This window comes from Pleuronectes platessa, chromosome 22 (genome assembly GCF_947347685.1).
Source record: "Pleuronectes platessa chromosome 22, fPlePla1.1, whole genome shotgun sequence".
Lineage (NCBI taxonomy): Eukaryota > Metazoa > Chordata > Actinopteri > Pleuronectiformes > Pleuronectidae > Pleuronectes > Pleuronectes platessa.
In genome coordinates this window covers 18,572,496-18,592,795 of record NC_070647.1, presented here as the reverse complement: position 1 = coordinate 18,592,795, position 20,300 = coordinate 18,572,496, and the positions used below count along the sequence as shown (strand labels likewise).

At 46.1% G+C, this 20,300-nt stretch overlaps 2 protein-coding genes and 1 long non-coding RNA gene across 3 annotated transcripts in view; 2 read left to right on the top strand and 1 right to left on the bottom strand.

The window, feature by feature from the left end:
* Positions 1 to 12,400, top strand: part of phf21b (PHD finger protein 21B) — a 39,329-nt gene extending 26,929 nt beyond the window's left edge. Inside the window, exons 3-14 of the mRNA XM_053414646.1 lie at positions 3,163 to 3,405; positions 8,062 to 8,154; positions 8,501 to 8,902; positions 9,198 to 9,326; positions 9,411 to 9,462; positions 9,574 to 9,650; positions 10,153 to 10,207; positions 10,755 to 10,777; positions 11,280 to 11,438; positions 11,636 to 11,702; positions 11,797 to 11,900; positions 12,143 to 12,400. Of these exons, the coding sequence (XP_053270621.1) occupies positions 3,163 to 3,405; positions 8,062 to 8,154; positions 8,501 to 8,902; positions 9,198 to 9,326; positions 9,411 to 9,462; positions 9,574 to 9,650; positions 10,153 to 10,207; positions 10,755 to 10,777; positions 11,280 to 11,438; positions 11,636 to 11,702; positions 11,797 to 11,900; positions 12,143 to 12,397 (1,659 nt within the window). The 3' untranslated portion in view covers positions 12,398 to 12,400. The remainder of the gene's footprint in view (positions 1 to 3,162; positions 3,406 to 8,061; positions 8,155 to 8,500; positions 8,903 to 9,197; positions 9,327 to 9,410; positions 9,463 to 9,573; positions 9,651 to 10,152; positions 10,208 to 10,754; positions 10,778 to 11,279; positions 11,439 to 11,635; positions 11,703 to 11,796; positions 11,901 to 12,142) is intronic.
* Positions 12,401 to 13,800: 1,400 nt separating this feature from the next.
* LOC128428468 (uncharacterized) lies at positions 13,801 to 16,021 on the top strand. Its single transcript, XR_008333797.1, has 2 exons — positions 13,801 to 13,875; positions 13,953 to 16,021. It is a non-coding gene; the product is annotated as an uncharacterized LOC128428468 (long non-coding RNA).
* LOC128428467 (rho GTPase-activating protein 8) lies at positions 15,654 to 19,935 on the bottom strand. Its single transcript, XM_053414645.1, has 13 exons — positions 19,795 to 19,935; positions 19,639 to 19,690; positions 18,974 to 19,108; positions 18,785 to 18,872; positions 18,576 to 18,707; positions 18,414 to 18,500; positions 18,248 to 18,346; positions 17,863 to 17,973; positions 17,706 to 17,779; positions 17,526 to 17,603; positions 17,212 to 17,340; positions 17,010 to 17,113; positions 15,654 to 16,807 (listed from the first exon to the last, which is right to left on the bottom strand). The coding sequence occupies exons 2-13, from the start codon at positions 19,676 to 19,678 to the stop codon at positions 16,610 to 16,612; spliced, it is 1,275 nt and encodes a 424-aa protein (XP_053270620.1). The 5' UTR covers positions 19,679 to 19,690; positions 19,795 to 19,935; the 3' UTR covers positions 15,654 to 16,609.
* Between the last annotated feature and the right edge of the window lie 365 nt (positions 19,936 to 20,300).

The window sequence follows — 20,300 nt, the reverse complement described above, 5'->3', positions numbered from 1 at the left end:
CCAGCTGGTGGTTGCTCGTGGCAGTTTGATGGTCACCAGCTTGGATACAGGGACGGCACCGAAGTGAATCCTCGGCTCCTAAGTGGATGCAGGTAGCTGCCCCCCCCCCCCCCCCCCCGCTGAGGCATCACGGCGTCCGGCCGTCATTAGAGCGCGTGGACGGAAGGTGGAAGCTGAGGAAAGCCTCGGCTGCCTGCGTCCAATTAACACAGTCGGAAACTGAACCCGGAGAAAAAGGCTCGTTAGGAGGCGAACACAGACGTCTGGTCAGGGGTCGGGATCCACCAATCAGGAGCCAGTGGCATGCACTGCAGCTTCCTGCTGACAGATCAAAATAAAGATATTAATAAGAGTCAGTATTAACATGTGGATGAGCAGCAGCTGGTTTAGAACATAATGAGTTCTCTCCACTAATCAACCAAACAGATGAAGGTTTCTTACTTAATCTGTCGTTTTCAGGAGTTGAGGAACATAAAGAACATTAAATCCTGTAGGACTGACCTGATGTCAGTTTATAAAGACCAACAGCAGCTGGATGGAAACACTGAGGAGAAAGGAACAGGTTCAGATTCTGGTTTTAACGCTGTTCAGTCTCGACCATGTGACTCTGACCTCGTTCTCCGGGATTTCACCAGAGTTTCAAATCGCCAGAGGCCGGTTCAGAATGAATTAGTTTCTCTGACATTCAGTAAACCCCCTGTTAGTCGGGTGTTTCAGATGCATATCAGTTTCATTTCAGCATGTCGGGCTATCGCTGTATTCAAGTCACAGGTTTTCTCTTCAGGGTAAATCCCTCGCAGCCTCTGAAGAACCCAGAAGGTCATTTCCTGTCAGTTAATCCTGGTCTGAAGGTTCCTCCAGGATCCGGCAGAACCCGTCTGCACGTCCGGACTCAAATATCAATCTGCAGCTTATTAAAAACACGTTTAGACCATTTCACCGTTTATTTCCTGATCAAACTAACAAACAAACTACAAGAAGAGTCAGTTCATTTTTGTACGTATTTTTATTTATGCATAAAGGTCAAAATTTACAGTTTTCACTTTAAAAAAATAGAATATATAGTTCCCATTCAGTATAAGTTAATATGATTTGTTTACTCCAACGTTAGTTTGGTAAAATCTTGATGAATGTTTCACTACTTTCTTTTTTTATCAGAGAATTAGAACAATCGGTTAAATGAGAACACAACAACATTCACAGAATCACTTCCTCTTTGAATCTAACGCCCGGTGTTTCAGAATAAAACCTCTCTGAGCTTCTTGTAGTCTCTGTGGTACCTGCTGCCCCCCCGTCCCCTCCCTCCAGGAGGGCCTGGGTTCGGCTCTCAGCCCTGAGAGGTCGCTAGATGAGATGTGACCTTTGAGACAATCGGAGGTGGCCCTGCTCCAGCACAGGCTGAATGGCGAGCGGCGGCCCTGGGCCCCGGTGCAGGGCCCGCCTGTGGATCACATTGATCCGGTGAAACAATGGCCGCCCGGCTCTTTGTTAATAAACAACAACACGAGTGAAAGAAGGCGGCTGACGCTGCTTCTGTGGAATCAGAGAGAAGAAGAAAAGTAGAATAACCCAGAGACACATTGAGTCACAGTCTTAAATAACCAAGACTCAGTATCAGCAGTGAACCACTGATATGAAAACTTTCATTTGAAACAAGAAAAGATGGTAATTTATGGTTTATGGTTAAACTGTAAAATATCAAACCTCAGTTCCATCTTGAATCATCGACAGAAACAGACACAGACCCACAGATCCATGTGGCTTGTGCTCTGCTTTATAACTTTATCATTCAAGATAAAAATTAATATTGTCACAGTTTTTATATATATATTACTTTAGGAGTTGTATATTTATATTTCCCCTCCCCCTCCCCCCTCCCCCGCCGCTGGATCCTCCACCCTATGAAAACACTTCAGTTCCACCTTAAGTGTCTGGCCGTTTTTTTAAGGAGGACTAACTGATTAGTGATGCAGCAGCAAGGCCCGAAATGAGCCCCCCCCCCCCCCCCCCCCCTTCACAGGCTGAATAATAGAGACTAATGCTGCTGTGTGTGTTTGTGTGTGTGTGTGTGTGTGTGTGGGTGTGTTTGTGTGTGGGTGTGTTTGTGTGTTAGTTTCTTTGAGGAGGAAAAATCAGCTGACATCATTTCATTTAGAAACTTTTGTGGAATCAATCGAATGAAGCTGGAGATATGAAATATAATCAACACAGGATTATTTCCTTCAAACACACACGTACTTGATATATAAATATATATAGTGTGAGTGCTCTACTTCTTCTCTGGTGTTGATGAAAATGCTTTTAAACTGTAACACGCATCTTATTTTTATTTTTTAAAGAGGATGCACAAAACTGCTTCGGCCAGAGAAGAATAAATATCCCCCCCCCCCTTCCTCTCACAAACCCAGTGCATAGAAAGGCATGAGAGCGCTGGTGGTGGTGGTGGTGGTGGTGCTGGGATGAGAAGGGCAGTGGGATGGAATATGAAATATTTACAGAGCTTCTTCTTTTCAGCAGAGCGAGGGTGAAGCGGAGGGGAAAGTGAGATGTACTTATCTCGAGGTGTATTTTCTTTTCCAGGCTGAAGAGGAGGAGGTGGGGGAGGGGTGTGTGCGTGTGCGTGTGTGTGTGTGTGTGTGTCTGTCAGTAGTGAGTCAGTAGACAAGCAGCTTCAGGGTCAGTTTTACAGAAGCATTAACAGCAGAGGACGTAAAAGTACAGACATTCTCTACTTCAGTAAAATGACGGATTCAGCCTCTTCACTCAGTGACAGTGATAAACTTCAGGCTCTGAAATGTTCTCAGAGTTTAAGAGTCAGAAGTTTCTCATGACATGTGATATTAATAAAGTCCAGAGTCTATTTCAGTGAACCACTGACTTCAAATCAGATAAAAACAGGTTCCCCCCCCCCCCCAACACCTGCTTGACCAATAAAAACTTTATTTTTATTTAATCAAATAACTAAAACCAAACTTATCAGAAACTTGAACACACAGTGAGATGTTGAACTACCTCAAATGATCTAATGTATTGAGCGTCTACTTAGTTTGGTCCACGTCCCATCTGCTAACATGGAGGAGGCGGGGTTTATGAGCCATACTGCAGCCAGCCACCAGGGGGCGATCCAGAGGATCTAACCTGTCTGTCTCTCTCTCCTCACAGAAGCTGGCGGTCAGAACTTGTCCTGTAGGGACGACCAAGCCGCTGTCCCTCATCAAGCCGCCCAGCCAGAGCATCGCCATCTCTGTGGTGCCGGCCAAGGCTCCCGGGTCCATGGTGACCGCACACCTCAACGGACAGAAGGTGGCGAGCTCGGAGCCGCTGCAGCCCCCCCCCCTCAACCTCCAGACCGCCGGAGTCCACGCGTTCAGCAGCCGGAGAGCTGGGGAGCTGCCTCCGTCTCAGGTAATGGCTGAAACATGTAGAACACCTGGAACACCTGGAACATCTGAAACATCTGAAACATCTGCACCATGACAAACAGCAGATTGTTTCACCTGTAAGACGTGTCCACACAGTTACTAAAGGTCGAAGGCTCAGGGTCTCTGGTCATGTGACCTCCACGCCTGTTCTCTGGAGCTGGAGCCCACAAGCTTCTCAGAGCCACAGACACTGGAGGTCACAGACACTGGAGGTCACAGACACTGGAGGTCACAGACACGGGAGGTCACAGACACGGGAGGTCACAGACACGGGAGGTCACAGACACTAGAGGTCACAGACACTAGAGGTCACAGACACTAGAGGTCACAGACACAGGTGGCGTGTCAAGCTGACGATCAGCTGTGTGTTGGCTCGGAGTCAGTTTGTGTGTCTGGGTGAAGCAGCGACGACTTCCTGCTTGTTGTTCAGTCGGGGGGGAACCAGCCTGTGGTCCCTGTGTGTGTTTGGAGCTTAATGAAACAACACAACTCACATGAACTGAAGCAGCAGATGTGTTGTCAGTTATCATGTGAGGTTCACACAGTGAGAGGAAGTGTCAGATAAACAGAAGAAGTTTCATGTCTTGGTCAGTTAGGATTCAGTCTGCCCCCCCCCCCCCCCCCCTCATTTAAAGTGAAACAATGCCCACATGTGTTTTCATCATGACCTTCCTCTGTCGTTCAGCCGTCATCTGGACACATTCCCTCGCTCTCCTCAGCCTCGCTCGCCCTCTGTGTGTGTGTGTGTGTGTGTGTGGGGGGGGGGGGGGTCCTCTCGACCACCTGGCTGCTTATTTGGAGATCAATAATGAGGTGTAATGGGTTTGTTGCTCCGCACGAGTGCACAAGGTAGAGCTGCTTTGTCCCGACACGTCAGTGAGAGCAGCTGCAAACAAGAGGAACACGACTCAGGGACGAGAACTTTTCACCACTCGTTCTAATTCAGTTTGGATTTTAATCTCTGTGTTTAAATGTGAACGTGATGAGGACTGAAAACTCAGCTTCATCTGGAAACAAGCAGCTCATGGGTTCACGTGAAACTGGAAGACCACAAACGGGATGAAGAAGAGGAGCCGGACACGTAGAAGACGAAGACGTCCACTTGGAGAGACAAGGAGATTCCAGAGCTTCTGGTGATGAGCTGTTTCAGTCGTGTTAGCGCCTGTTAGCTTGACGCGCAGGAACACAGAGAAGCTTCAGAATCGGTCTGAGAATCTGCTCTTCATCCCGCCGCCCTCAGAAGTCTTCTTCATCCTCTTTAACCAGCTGCCAAGGTCGTCCTCGTCTCATCAGAGCTGGAGGACGTGAGACGTCTTCAAGAAGACGATTTCCCTCTCGGAGCTGAGAGCAGCTAACGACGTGATGAATCCGTTCTGTCCAGAAGACAAAAGACACTTTAACTCATCAGGAACCTGAGAACACACATCGTCTCCGATCCGGTTCCTAATTCATCAGTTTAAACTAGTTTGAATTCAAGCTGAGACTTTAATGTTAAATCTAGTATTTGAAATCGCTGCGTTTTGAGGCCATTTGGATTCGTGGAGGAGGAGGAGGAGTTTAAGACCTACACTGCACCCAGCGAGCGGGGGGGGGGGGGGGTCCAGATGTTTGGGCTCGTAGAAAGGTTGTTCTGATGTTTGAAGACTGAACGTTCCCAGCAGGAAACTGGATCAAGACGTGACTCTTGAGGACGTTCTGTTTGTTCCTCATAAGGCTTCAGGATGATAAACAGGTTCTGATGCAGGGGACGTTCCACTGGTCCATGAGGAGCAGGTTCCAGCTGATGAAGGTGGTTGAAGACATCCTGCAGAACTTTGAATGCTCCCTGATGAAGATATAAAAACATGTGTCTTACATCAGAGGACAGATTCACACAAGGAGGCGTTTGGATCAAGGAGAAGATTTTATTATCAGACTTAAATCTCTTAAATGTCTCTTTTATAAATGTAGGTTTTTGCAGCTGTAGTGCAGATGTTGTCTTCTCCGTCTTGTTCTTCTTGAATCCAGATTGTTGGAGTCATGTTCAGGTTTATTATGAACTCGTTATAATGAAGAACACTGATGTTGTTGTGAAGTCTGTTCACAGCATCAGTTTATCGTCCTGCAGCTCAGAGCATGAATGAAATGAAAAGATTCTTTATTCACCTTCATGCTGAAGATGGAGGGGGTGGGGTGTGTGTGTGTGTGTGTGTGTGTGTGTGTGTGTGTGTGTGTGTGTGTGTGTGTGTGTGTGTGTGTGTGTGTGTGTGTGTGTGTGTGTGTGTGTGTGTGTGTGTGTGTGTGTGTGTGTGTGTGTGTGTATATGTGTGTGTGTGTCAGGGCTAACTGAGCCTCAGGCAGCGTCCTCTGCTGGCGGCTGCAGGAACAACCAACTGTCCACAAACACCTCAGAGTGAGAAGTCGAGTTTCTGTGGCTTCACGTTTTCATCCAGATAAATTAAATCATTCATAGTTTATAAACATATTGTTTCCGTGGACACTCAACCACAGTGAATTCAAGTTAGAGTTATTTATAGCACATTAAAAACGACAGGAGTTTAACCAAAATGTTTTACAATCATGGAAAAAGGAAAAAACACAAACATGGAGGAAAGTTTGAGAAACAGAATCTGTAGGAAATAAAACAACAGTCAATAGATAAGTTATAAAAGACAGTAACAGCAGTAATGTTGAACTTATGGTTGTTTGATGAAGGGAAATGTAAAATGCACGACTTGTAAATATGAATATCAACACGAAGGTAGTTTTCTCAGTCGTGACAGAAATGAACTGACGCCACGAAATCTGAAACCAGCTCTTCAGAGAACCTGTGAGAATCTGTCTCCATGATTCAATCTTCACATTTCCAAGATGGACGACTCGAGTCCTTCTGGTTGTGTTGTGTTTTCAAACAACAGCTGAAACAGAATCGTGTCCGAGTTGTGTGTTTAGCTTTAGCTTAGCACAAAGACTGGAAACAGAGGGAAAGCTTTAGCATGGTTCGTTCCTCTCGGTCGGCCTCATCAGAAAGCATGAGGCACTTTCATGTGTTTCCAGTGAATACACAGCTCCCTCCTGTGTGTGTGTGGGGGGGGGGGGGTGGGGGGTGGGGGGGGGCTGCAGAGCTGCCGTCTGTCACTCAACGTGTGGACTTTAGAATCTAAAAGAAAGAACAATCATAAAATAAACAGTTTCATGGTTTGTTAACGTCACTGGAGAGAGGGGGAGAGAGGAGGACGAGAGAGGGGAAGGAGGAGAGAAGAGAGAGAAGGAGGAGAAAGAGGAGAGATGGGGAGAGAGAAGAAGGACGAGAGAGGAGAGAGAAGGAGGAGGAGAGAGGAGAAGGAGGAGAAGGAGGAGCTCTGGTTTGGAGGTAAAGAAACAGTAATTACGAAATGAAAGACTCGGCACTGCAAGAATTTTCATCTCTGCAGTTTCCATGGGAACAGGCCTCGGCCTCCTCCCCCCCCCCTCACTGAGCGGCTGCAGCACAATACAAAGAAATGGAGGGAGGGGAGGGGGGGGGGGGGGAGGGGAGGCCACGGGGGGAGGAGAAAGTTTCCTTCATTTCATTTCTCAGGTTTTCAGACGAGCAGATGAGACGACGCAGGGACACGAGGAGTCGGAGGGAAAGTTAGAGACGAGGAGGTTTTCATTCTGAATCCATCCAATCAGATTCAGTTCTTTATTCAGACTGGACTCTGAGCCTGATGTGTCCCTCTCGTCTGTCCAGCGTCTCTCGTCTGTCCAGCCTCTCTCGTCTGTCCAGCGTCCTCCATGAGCCGCTCAGACGCCAGCGCAGGTTTGACCTTGGAGCTGGTCGATGTCAGCTGATCCACTGAACGCCAGCATCAGGTCTCAGAACCAGGAAGCTGCTGCAGCTGGAACATAAACAGCTTTATGAGAATCTAGAAGAGCTCCGTGTTCAGTAGCGTGGAGATTTACACACGGTGTTAAACACACACGTTCAGATCTCATCGCTACTCAATCACGTTCTTAATTATTCTTACGTTTTTAGTTTTTAGAAAAACTGTCTTGGTGTTACTTTCATACGAGACACCACCACCAGATGGCACCAGAGGGATCCTGTACGCAACGTAAATACATACAAATATAAAGAGGCGTGGCCTCGGGTTTGCTTCTAGACGTTTCAGAAATAATGTAAAATATGTTTGAATTTCTGGAGTTGAAAAATTCAGTTTTATAATAAAGAATAGTTTTATAATACAACCTCAATTTAATGAAACAACATAAATGTTTTTTAAGACAGGATTAAAAATGTAACTTACGTTCATATTATTAAAAGTTGTAGTTTTTAATTTGTAAGTTCAGCTTTGGGGTCAGATTTAAACAAACTGCAGCGACTGAGGCTTCAGCTGCTTTCACCTCATTAGTGACGTGTGCAGAGAGAAGAGAGAGAATCTCCTGACTGGTGAGGAGGGAACTGGTTTAATGGAGGATTTCAGTTTCCTTCAGGAGGTTTAGTGAAGCTCAGAGTTTCATCAGAGGTTCAACTGAATGAACTCTGTGTGATGCAGCCGACAGAGATTCTGAGTCTTTACAGGAATTAAACAGAAACTCAACGCTGCAGTGGGACGCCAGTGCAGGTGTGTGAACAGCTGCACATGTGTAACTGGTGTCACTGGTTGGTTTGTTTCAGATGCTGGGAACTCTCACTGCTGTGCCCATCAAGGTGCCTCAAGTCAGCTCCCTGCACCGGCTGGCAGGACAAGCAGCCACTGTGCTACCTCAGGTAACACACACACACACACACACACACACACACACACACACACACACACACACACACACACACACACACACACACACACACAGGTACACACTGGTACACACACACCAGGGGCGCCTGGTTTGATTATGGAACTCATCAGCTGTTAGTATCAGAGTCAAGTGAAGTTGTATTAAACTGTTTATTTGTTTTATTTTGAAAGTTGAGAGAGGTTACATCCTGTCAGTGGTCTCTGTGCTGACCTGTGTAGAGACGTGTGTTTTCTTCAGATCACAGTGAGACGTCTGAGTTTAGTTTCAGGTCCTGAAGCCGTCGGCGTCATTAACAGTTTCTCGTGGTCGTTGTGCAGGTCAGGCCAAAGACCCAGATCCCGGACAGCCTTCCCCACAGCCCCTGTCAGGAGCCGCAGCCGCTCGGCCTGCAGAGGGCCCCCGCCGTGGTCAGTCCCAAGAGTCAGGGCCCCACCCTGCCCACCGCCAACAGCACCCTCAGTCCCGACCAGCAGCCCCACAGCCAGAGCGCCGCCTCGCCGCCCCCGGCCCCTCCCCATGGCCCGTCGGGGGGCCCGGACCCCAGCAGTCCGGCCCAGCACGCCTCGCCACACCCGGCCCCTCCCCATGGCCCGTCGGGGGGGTCGGACCCCAGCAGTCCGGCCCAGCACGCCTCTGCCGGACCCGGCGTGGCGTACGCCATCATTACATCTTCTCCTGCCACAGGAAACGGAGCGTCTGCTGTCAGCGACGCCCTCAAGGTAGAGCTGCTGTTCATTTACTGATCAGACGTCAGTGACGAGAAGAAACCATCAACACTTTGATTTAAACTCACATTCATAACAGAAAATCATATTTCTTTAAACGTCACAGATTTAAAACTTAAGACACAGAAGAAGACTTTTATTTTGAAAGAGAAACTCTTATTATTAATAGGTTGAAATTTCTTTTGATTTCTCTAATATTGAGATACATTTTAGAAAATGTTTCCTCTGATCCGAAGTTGAAGAATGAAAAGCAGAAGTTTAATCTTTCTTTGTGTGTCTGTGTCACCAGGTGATAATAATCCAGCCGCCGGCGCCCAGCAGCACCGACCGGCCCCCGGGGGCCGACCTGCCGCCACAGGAGGCTCCGCCCACTCCCAAGTCCCCGTCGCAGGAGAAGGACGAGGACGAGGACCACGAGGTGAGAACCTTCAGACCGATTATTATTATTATGAATGAATCTGACTCGTTGCAGCTGCGCTCACGTCTTCTCTGCTTCTGACAGAAAATCGCCTTCATGGTCGCGCTCGGCCTCGTGACCACGGAACATCTGGAGGGTGAGTCCACGTTCAGGAGCTCCATGTGAAGAGTTTCATATTCATTAATAAGAAAGAAAACGTTGGTTTCTGTTTTATTAAATGATGATTTTACGTCTCTTTTCCGAGCAGAGATTCAGATGAAGCGTCAGGAGAGAAAGAGACGAAGCACCGCCAACCCGGCGTACAGCGGCCTGTTCGAGCCCGAGGTCAGAGAAGTACTGACCACAGATTCAACTTCACAGATTCAACTTCACAGATTCAACTTCACTGATTCAACTTCACAGATTCAACTTCACAGATTCAACTTCACAGATTCAACTTCACTGATTCAACTTCACAGATTCAACTTCACAGATTCAACTTCACAGATTCAACTTCACAGATTCAACTTCACTGATTCAACTTCACAGATTCAACTTCACAGATTCAACTTCACAGATTCAACTTCACAGATTCAACTTCACAGATTCAACTTCACTGATTCAACTTCACAGATTCAACTTCACAGATTCAACTTCACTGATTCAACTTCACAGATTCAACTTCACAGATTCAACTTCACTGATTCAACTTCACAGATTCAACTTCACTGATTCAACTTCACAGATTCAACTTCACTGATTCAACTTCACAGATTCAACTTCACAGATTCAACTTCACTGATTCAAACAATTCTCACGTTTTAATCTGATGTTTTTGTTTCTGCAGCGTAAACGACTTGCGTCACATTACCTGAACAGCGCCCTCTTCCTGTCAGCACGAGGTAAAACACATTCAACTTTATCCAGAACTGAAATTATCATCTCAATTAATTATCCAAAAACGTATTAATGAAGAATAAAACTTTCAAATTGTCTAACTTTCATACATGAACATGTTTTTAAGAAAGAAAGAAAACACTCAAATCTGCTTGAGAAGAAAAATTAGGAAACAAGTCTAGAAAACAAAAACTAATATAATAACCTAATAATTCAATAACTACTGCTTTTGTTGAGGCTCCGCCCACACTAACACACCTGAAAACATGTCACATGACCTTTCGCTGGTCATGTGATGTAAACAGGAAGAAGTGTTGACTCGTGTTCTTGAGTTTAAGCTTTTAGGATGCGATAGTGTAGACTAGTGGTTAGGAAAGGAGGTGATTGAGTGGTTAGGAAAGGAGATGGTTGAGTTAGGAAAGGAGCCTTACCGTTGTCTGGTCCTTCCTCTGTGGTGTTGTCCTGCTGCTCGTCTTCACCTTTAACCTTTAACCTTTAACCTCTACGTGTGCGCTGCCACTAACCTCTGCTCTGCTTCCATTCACACGCCAGACTCTGAGGATTTCTGCTGGAAGGTACGTCACATGACACCAACATGTTTTACTTTCAAAAACCTTCTAACTTCTTTTATCACAAATTCCAAAAAGTTACAAAATATATTCAGCTCAAATTCTCGTGGACGAAAAACAAAAGTTTCTCTGATTTGGTGAAATTCAGAAAACAACGATTGAACTTCTGAAGATTTTCAAGAAATCCAAAGTTTTTTAGAGTAAAATACGTCAAAATTTCAGTCTCATTACATATTCATCAGCTGGGAAAACGTAAACGTCTGAGGTTGATAAACATGAAATATTAATGTCTGGTTTTTATCTGATAGTTCAAATATTGAATTTTGTCCAATAATAAATTTAAATGTGAACTAATTTGAACAGAAAACGATGAGAATCCTTTTTGTGTCATTTCACTGCTGCTTCACATTTCACAGTTTTTATGTTTCTGACTCAACTTCAACGAAACAGAACCAGTTTATTAAATCTGAATAATGTGATGTTAACTGGTGTTCTGGCGCCCCCTCAGGAGGACGTGGAGCATGACGACCACTGTGCCATCTGTAAGGAGGACGGAGAACTGCAGCTCTGCCACAACTGCCCCCGAGCCTTCCACCCCCCCTGCCTGCAGCCGCCCCTCAGAACCCCCCCCAGGGGCCCCTGGTACTGCCCCAAGTGTCAGAAGAAGGTACTGCACTCATTACACTGACAGCAGTCATTCACAGAGTTAGCTTAGCTTAGCATAAAGACTGGAAACAGATGGAAACAGTTTGCAGGATCTTTCTTTAATTCAAACAATCGAACAGTTTAAAGATAAAAACCGACGAACAGATGATGATGATGATGATGAAGATGATGATGATGATGATGTCGTCTGCTCCTCAGGTTTTGAACAAAGAAAACATGTCGTGGCCTCAGAACTTTGTTCAGTCCTACGTCACACACAAGACGGGTGAGAACAAGCATCAGTCTTCACATGAGTGTGTGTGTGTGTGTGTGTCGTACATGCTCTGATGAAGTGTGTGTTTGTGTGTGTGTGCGAGCAGTGAGGCAGGAGGAGAAGCGACGACTCCTGAGAAGAAACAACGAGCTGAAGAAAGAATGTTCTCATCTGGAGGAACAAGACGAACAACTCAACCAGACGCTGAAGGTAAACACACACACACACTCCAGACACACACACACACACACACACACACACACACACACACAGACACACACACACACACACACACACACACACACACACACACAAACACACACACACACACTCTCCAGACACAAGGGGTCTTTTATGTGATGAATCCTAAACGATGAAGTCGTAGATCAGCTGATTGACAGCCTGAGGTCATGTGACGTGACAGACAGGAAGTGACCGTGTTGTTTCCGCAGCAGTGTCAGGACGTGAGGCAGCGCCTGCTCGACCAGCAGAGAGATACTCACGCGTCGCTCGACCGCCTCAAGTCTCTCATCCGGCTGATCCAGCGCGACCAGCTCATCCAGGTCACCATGACCACCACGGCCACCATCGCCACCTCCCTGCTCTCCCAGTCCTGGATCAAACCCACCAGCACCGCCGCCCCGGGGCCGTCGGACACGCCCCTGCAGAAGAGCCACGCCCACAGCCAGGACAGTGGCAACAACTAGCCCCGCCCCCTGCGGTCCTCGAGGACGGGGATTTCTTTCAGAGTTTCCATCGACACTCGATTCAAGTATTTTTTAAATTCCAACACCTACAGTGCTTACGAGATTTCTTTCTTTTTTTAAGTTCTTTTCTATTTATTCATGTTCTTGGCCTTAATGTATTTATTACAAAACGTTAGACGACTGAGCCGCCGCAGGACAGCAGGAGCTTTTCTGCGCGCTCCGAAAGATATTTCCCTTTTTTAACACAGGTATGAAAACGTTGTGGCTTAGCGAGAGAGAGAGAGCGGGCGAGTCGGTCGCAGAGCGCAAACGAGCGCGGATGCAAGTGAGCGACTGTACATTGATATATCTGAGTAGATGTTTGTTCTCATTCTCCTATGAACAATGTTTTTTGCCATAATAATTCAGGAAGATGTTTCATGGTGTATGTAAACGAGCCTTCAAACAAAAACAGAGAATAACTTTTTTTCAGTATTAATAGAGTTAAAGTCAAAGAAAAAAGTATTTAAGATAAAACTACAGAAATTAGCGTTTCTAGTGGAGATTTTAGTATTTTCATGCTGATGCCTGTTGATAAATGTAAGTTTGGAGTATTCAAGGGGATCACTGTACATATGTTGTATTATTATTATTATGATTATTATGATTATTAATATCATCATCGCAGGTTTTCTTGGTTGTCAAACATCTGAAACTGAAGCGAGTCCTGTTTGTAAAACTGACGAAACAAGAACATGAGTTTGATTCAGATTTGAATTCATTAGTTTTTCAGTTATTTGGTCGACGTTTGTTCTTTGAAGGAGACATATTCAGGTTGATCATTTTAATAAGTGTCAAATGTTCTCATGTTCAAAAAGCTGCACAAATAGGAAATGAAAGCAGAGAGACTATAGACAGACTGGCAGCTCTTGGTGCTCTGGTGAAGTTATGGTGAGGAAATATGATCTGGACGAGTGAGGAGGAGCTTCAGGAGCTTCAGGAGTTCCAGGAGATTGAGGAGCTTCAGGAGATTGAGGAGCTTGAGGAGCTCCAGGAGGTTGAGGAGCTTCAGGGACTTGAGGAGCTCCAGGAGTTTGAGGAGCTCGAGGAGTTTCAGGAGCTTCAGGAGGTTGAGGAGCTTGAGGAACTTGAGGAGCTCCAGGAGTTTGAGGAGGTTGAGGAGCTTGAGGAACTTGAGGAGCTCCAGGAGGTTGAGGAGCTTGAGGAACTTGAGGAGCTCCAGGAGGTTGAGGAGCTGAGCTTCAGGAGCTTCAGGAGGTTGAGGAGCTTGAGGAACTTGAGGAGCTCCAGGAGGTTGAGGAGCTGAGCTTCAGGAGCTCCAGGAGTTTGAGGAGCTCGAGGAGTTTCAGGAGCTTCAGGAGGTTGAGGAGCTTGAGGAACTTGAGGAGCTCCAGGAGTTTGAGGAGGTTGAGGAGCTTGAGGAACTTGAGGAGCTCCAGGAGGTTGAGGAGCTTGAGGAACTTGAGGAGCTCCAGGAGGTTGAGGAGCTGAGCTTCAGGAGCTTCAGGAGGTTGAGGAGATTGAGGAGATTGAGGAACTTGAGGCGCTCCAGGAGCTTGAGAACAGAGTGAAAGCTTTTTAACTGCAGAACTTTAAATTCACAAAAACATCTTATGTCTCCTTTAAATTTAAAACGTGATTTCAGACCTTGTTCTTCTAAAAGGTGAAAACGTTTCCGTGTTAAATTTAGATTTGATGCTTTTCTGTCATTTCCTTTGTTTCTGCTTCTTAAAACCAGAATCAGCTCATTTTCTTGTTTGAGGAAACAAACAGTTCCAGCTCCAGTTTGGTTTGTTCCCAGCTGCACTCGAACACAACACGTCGACGCCTGAGTCCACGTGCGATGCACCCGCTCACCCCCCGTTCCCCTTTAACCAGTATAGAAAATATGCCAAAAACTCTTTGTTTTTGTACTGGGACGGCTCCTCACGTGTCCGCTGTGCGTCCGTCCTCCTGTCTCCGCCCGGTGGTGGTTTTTGGCGTTGAATCTTTTTTTACTGGTGTCTGGGAGCGTTTCCACGGCGACGAGCCTTTGAAGACGAACCGTCCTTTGATCCAGGTTCTCGTAGAAACCAGTCACTCACACATGGGACCACTCTGTCAAACTGCAACAACACTTTGACCGTCGGTGGACGAGCGGGACGCAGAGGACGGCGTCCTGGGGACACCACAGAGACCCGGGACGCCGCCCCCCCCCCCCCCATCGACCTCACTTGTCTTCCTGCTGGTCCAGAGAGGTTCCGTCTAAATGTTGAGACGTAGATTTAGTCCATTTTTTATTTCCAGCCTCTGACACCTGCTGATGCACAAACATGAACAAACGGTGGAAATAATTCAGAGAAAAATGCCTTTATCCAGAAAAGAGAAAAGACTTAGAGATGATTTTATTTGAATTGCATCATATCCTGATCGTGTGTTTGTTCTGTGACGTATCGAAGATACTGATCCGTGTTGTTGGAGAAACTTTGTCTGCATAGAAATTAAATCCTGGTTCGACAAGTCCGACTCAAAGTTAAACTAATAAATATATCATGATAATGTTCCTGAAGCAGATGTGAAGGTCGATCAGTGAAGCCACTTCCTCTCGATCCGAAACTTCATGCATCTGAAACTTTATAAAAAGTCAAACCAAGCTTTTTAAAACTTTGTCTGACAGAAACTGATTCATTCAAACTTTCTAAATTTAAACCGATTCTTCCCGTAAACAGACTCTGACCTGAAATCTGTTTAATCTTCTAATTTAAAGGTTCAGACCTCGAACTCTCGACCATGACAAATAAAATAGAAACGTTTAAAGTCCAAATACGGAACCTGGAGTTCGTTAATTATCAAGATGAATCTGAAGACGTCAGACATCTTGTTTTGTTCGGATCAGAATAAACAGTTATAATAAAGAAACATGTAAAAACTGTGGGAAACAAAAGTTATTTATCAGCTGATTGTTTCTGGTTCATTTGCCTTTTCAAACGAGTCATGATCAGTGAGCAGCTGCTTCCGGATCAGTTTGAGTTTCACCTGAGAGCCGAACGCTCCCGGTGACGTGAACAAACCATATCAGCGCTCTGTCACATTGACCCCGCCCCCTTCAGACCCCGCCCCCTGGGAATCAACCGTTACAAAAGGCCCCTCCCATCACCCGCCCCCGACCTCGTCATCCATTTCTAGAAATCTTCTCCGGGAGAAACTGTGCAGTGCTTAAACAGATCTATTTTAATACACAACTCAACATTTGAACAAATAAGAAAAAAGACGTAGAACATTTTTATATTCTTTTATCAAGGAGCAAAAAAAAGAACAGAACATTTCTATGGTTTGCTGGTTCTGCATTCTGACTCTTTGTATGATTTACGCCACAAGGAGGCGCCGACGAGACGAGGGCGTTTAGATGGAAATGAAAATGTCTGTTGAAGTAGAAGTTTCTTTGTCATTGCTAAGGGGACTGTCCAGTGGATAGTGTGTATAGGAAAGTGTTTGTCTTAAATATGCCAATGTAGTTTTTTCTTCTTTATGATGCATTAACAACTTGATGGATGGACGTTGGTAAATGGTTAAAGAGTAGTCTCACTTTTTTGTACCAAGTTCTTACAAAAAATTGAATCATTAATAAACAAATTCAAGAACAAATCCTTTGATTCCAGTGAGTGTTTGTCTTTTACACAGAATCAGGAACAAATGTTCCCTCAATAAAAATCTCTGACCTCGACAAACATGTTTTGGACTTTCAGCTGATTTATTGAAACGTAACAAGTGCATTTTAGTATAAAAAGGTCAAAGGTCAGAAGCTGAAATGTGAATTCAAACATTAATAAATGGCTATTTATTTATTTAAAGGCATGTTTTGTGTTTACGGTTTGTCAGAATGAAATGTGGGTGGAGAAGGTGAAGAAAACAAGCAGCTCAGCTAACACCTGGAATACAAAGAACTAACGAGCTCAGAGCTGCTCGACAGTGAAGCATCAAATCCTCAGAGTGGAGGGTTCAACCTCTGGAGACACCGGCTGAGGAGGGTTCAACCTCTGGAGACACCGGCTGAGGAGGGTTCAACCTCTGGAGACACCGGCTGAGGAGGGTTCAGTCAATCTGCTCTTTTTCAAACTAAAGGTCAAAACATCCTGGGAACAGATTTCATTCAGTCGTCGTCTGACACGAGGCAGATCTTTATGGATGTAGAGCGACGTGTTGGAGGATCCAGAGCGGCGCCGACCTGCTGCCTCACGGCTCCACTTCTCCAGCCGGACGGCGAGAAGCGAACACCGGGAGGAAATGTTCGATGAGCAGCTCGGTGAAGATGTTGATGGGCGTCAGAGCCGTGAGGGAGATGGAGCCGTGACGAGGCCAGAGCAGGTTCACCCCGAACACACAGGACAGGTTGGACGCACTCATCTTGTTACTGATGCTCTCCTGAGACACCTGAGACGACCAATCACAGACAGGCTCGTCATCGATTAACCACAGACACGATAAATCAAACGAACAAACACTGATGACTTCAAACATGTGCAGCAACGAGAGTGAAACTGAATCTTCTACGATGTTTAAACCTTGAAGAGAAACGATTCTGATCTGATTTCATCTGATCTGATGAATTCAGATCAGATGAAATGAAGCTCACCATGTGGAGGAAACTCAGCAGAAACTTCAACACGATGAAGTTGTGTTCAGGAAGACTTTCAACAATCTGTTTGCACGTCGTCACACGGAGGATGTTCTCCACGTCTGAGACGCAGGAGAAAACAAAGATTTACAAATGATATAAACTAATTAATTTAGATGAATAAATAACTACTATAGATCATTTCTCCAGGGTGACTCACTGAGGATGTCCTGGACTTGGCTGTAGACCCGGAACGTGAGCACGGGTTCAGGGAGTTCTCTGAGGAACGTCTTCAGGATCACAGCCGGAACATGGACGTCACCGTAAAGATCAAAGTTCACAGGCTTCCCTTCAAGAAGGACACAAAGATATACACACACATATTTATATATTAGAAAAGTCTATAAATTAAGTGATTTCTGGATCAAAACAAAGACAAACAGAGAAATTATCATCATTTTTCTTTAAAACTCAGCTGATAGTAAAAGAAACAGCCTCTTCACTTCCTGTTGCTGCAGATAGAGACTCACTCACCGAGGTTGTAGAGCTTCTGAACGTCCTTAATGATCTGAACACGAGCCGAGCGCCGGAAGAGTCCCTGTGTCCTCAGACCTGAGACACAGGGACACACACAATGAGACTGGAGACACAGAGACAATGGAACAGTTGTGTGTTTGTCCTGTGGATCAGACTCTGGGGGGGCGGGTGTCTCACCGTTGTCCTTCAGGTATCGAACCGTCTGAAGCAGCACCGGAGGAATCAGCTCGTCCCGGTTCTTCTCTCTGATGCTTCAAACAAACACGTTCGACTCATCGATGAGTTTATGATCAGTTGTGTTGTTTTAATAAAAAGTGTCAGAGAACAGACTCACTACTGAAGACTGACTCCAAACTGCTGAGTGGGCAGGGGGGGGCGGGGCGGCGGCCTCTTCACTGGGGGAGGGGCTCCGCCTTTCTGAGCCGCTCGTAACTTTTCATCATGTCTGAGAAAAACTGATTATTATTCTGATTCAAATTAAAACTCACCTGAGGTCACGTGACCGGAACCAGAGGTCACCTGACTGGTACCAGAGGTCACCTGACTCGTACCTGAGGTCACCTGACTGGTACCAGAGGTCACCTGACTCGTACCAGAGGTCACCTGACTGGTACCAGAGGTCACCTGACCGGTACCAGAGGTCACCTGACCGGTACCAGAGGTCACCTGACTCGTACCTGAGGTCACCTGACTGGTACCAGAGGTCACCTGACTTGTACCTGAGGACGTCCGGTGGGACGATGAGCTGCTCGTAGTTCACGTGTTCTCTCAGTTCGTCCAGAAAGTTCACGTAGGTCAACTTCTTCCCGAACTTGTGGCTGAAGGAAACAGAGGAAAGTGAGAAGTGACGCGAGCTGGAGACTCAGCAGCTGAGAGCTTCTCTACCTGATCAGAGGTTTGAAGATGTTCCAGACGATTCGGATGAAGTTCGTGGGATGAACGACGTAAAGAGTTTTCAGGTTCTTCTTGTACCTGAAACAACGTGAGGACTTTACTTTGAGAAGGTCTTCTGGTTCCAGGGTCGGGTTAGAACCTGAGGTGACTCACTTCCTGTCGAACTCGTTGTACGCTTCTCGTAACCACTTCATGGACGGCTTGTTGCTGCTCCTCAGACCGTGATGGAAGTAGACCAGGATGTAGTCCATCTCCACGTACTGGTCCAGCGTGAACTTCAGGTACCTGCACCACAGACAAGTTGTCAGTAAGCTCTGCGTCACACGGGTGATTCCTGCGAGCAGCCGGACTCGTGGACGTACTCCAGCAGCCGGCGGTGGTTCAGCTGGTGCGATGGAGGCAAACAGCAGCTGCTGAAGACGATCAGCTTCCTGCCGTACCGGTCGTCTCCTGAGACCGACCAGTTAGAGAGAACTTTATTTAAACTCTGTTCATCCTCAACTGGAACAGCTTCTTACTGATCGTGATGCAAGAAGCTCAGCTGCACTGACCTGAGACCTGCAGGACGCCGTGTCGAGCCACGTCGTAATACGGGTGGGAGGAGTCAGGGAGGACTGAGGGCGGAGCATCTGTGACACACGTCTGATCATCTTCCTCCTCATCCTCCTCATCCTCCCTCTGCAGCTCTGTCACAGTTAAACACAGACACACAACGAAACGACAAACAGACGAGAAGAAGATTCACAAAAATGATTTTAAACTGAAACAGGAAGTAACACGAGGAGTGAAACGGCACCAATATAAATAAAAATAATAAATTATCGTCACAGGTTGATTGAAAATCAAACCAGAAACAGAAAATGAAAACTCTCAGATCACAAACTAATGTAGCCTGATGATTTAATATGAAACCAGTTCAAACAGGATTTAACATGAAACTAGTTCAAACACATTCCTCTGATTATCTGAGGCGTGTTTTCTGAGGGAAGTTTCTTATAAACACAATCATCTGATAAGAGACAGGAAACAATCAGAGGGCAAGAGAACACACACACACACAAAACACACACACACACACACACACACACACACACACACACACACACACACACACACACACACACACACACACACACACACACACACACACACACACACACACACACACACACACACACACACACACAAAATGTAACTTGTGTATTTTTAAACTCACCAATGTCCGCGAGCTGCTCCAGGTCAGATGCTGACGTCATATCTGCCGCGTCCTGAAAGAGGGAAAACGGATGATGACGTCACATTTTAAAACTCGCACCTGAGACATAAAAAGTCGTTAATCGAACTAAGTGACGGTGTGACGTCACGAGTTTACCTGTCGAAGCGCCAGGTGGTGTCGGAGGTTCAGTGCAAACAAACAAACAAACAAACAAACAAACAGGAAACTGCTAAATGAGCTCAGGTGAGTTTCAGAGTGAAAAGTGAAACTTCCTCAAACTGCAGCAGCGACGGTCTGCGCATGTGCAGGAGGAGGAGGAGCAGGAGCAGGAGGAGGAGCAGGAGCAGGAGCAGGAGGAGGAGGAGCAGGAGCAGGAGGAGGAGGAAACTCTTTATTTAAATGAAGACAAATCCCTTTCACCTCCACATGTTCTAAGTCTTCTATTGAGTTTATTCTACAGGAATCAGTCTCAGCTTCAGACTCCAGCTGAAGGTAGAAGACAGGAATCTGCAGAAGAAGAAGAAGAAGAAGGAGAAGAAGTAGAAGAAGAAGAAGAAAAAGAAGAAGAAGAAGAAGACGTGAAAAAAAAGACAAGATCAGGTCGTGTTGGTGTAAAGTGGTGAAAGCCTCACCCCTGCTGGACGGAAGTGGGAACTACAGCA

Bases quoted from the DNA above. Each gene is read 5' to 3' on its own strand.
- LOC128428467 (XM_053414645.1), bottom strand. From the start codon at position 19,678: ATGACGTCAGCATCTGACCTGGAGCAGCTCGCGGACATTG. The intron at 17,780-17,862 runs GTGAGTCTGTTC...GTTTGTTTGAAG, and splicing joins TTTGGAGTCAGTCTTCAGTA to CATCAGAGAGAAGAACCGGG. The intron at 17,341-17,525 runs GTGAGTGAGTCT...TCCTTCTTGAAG, and splicing joins TCAGAAGCTCTACAACCTCG to GGAAGCCTGTGAACTTTGAT.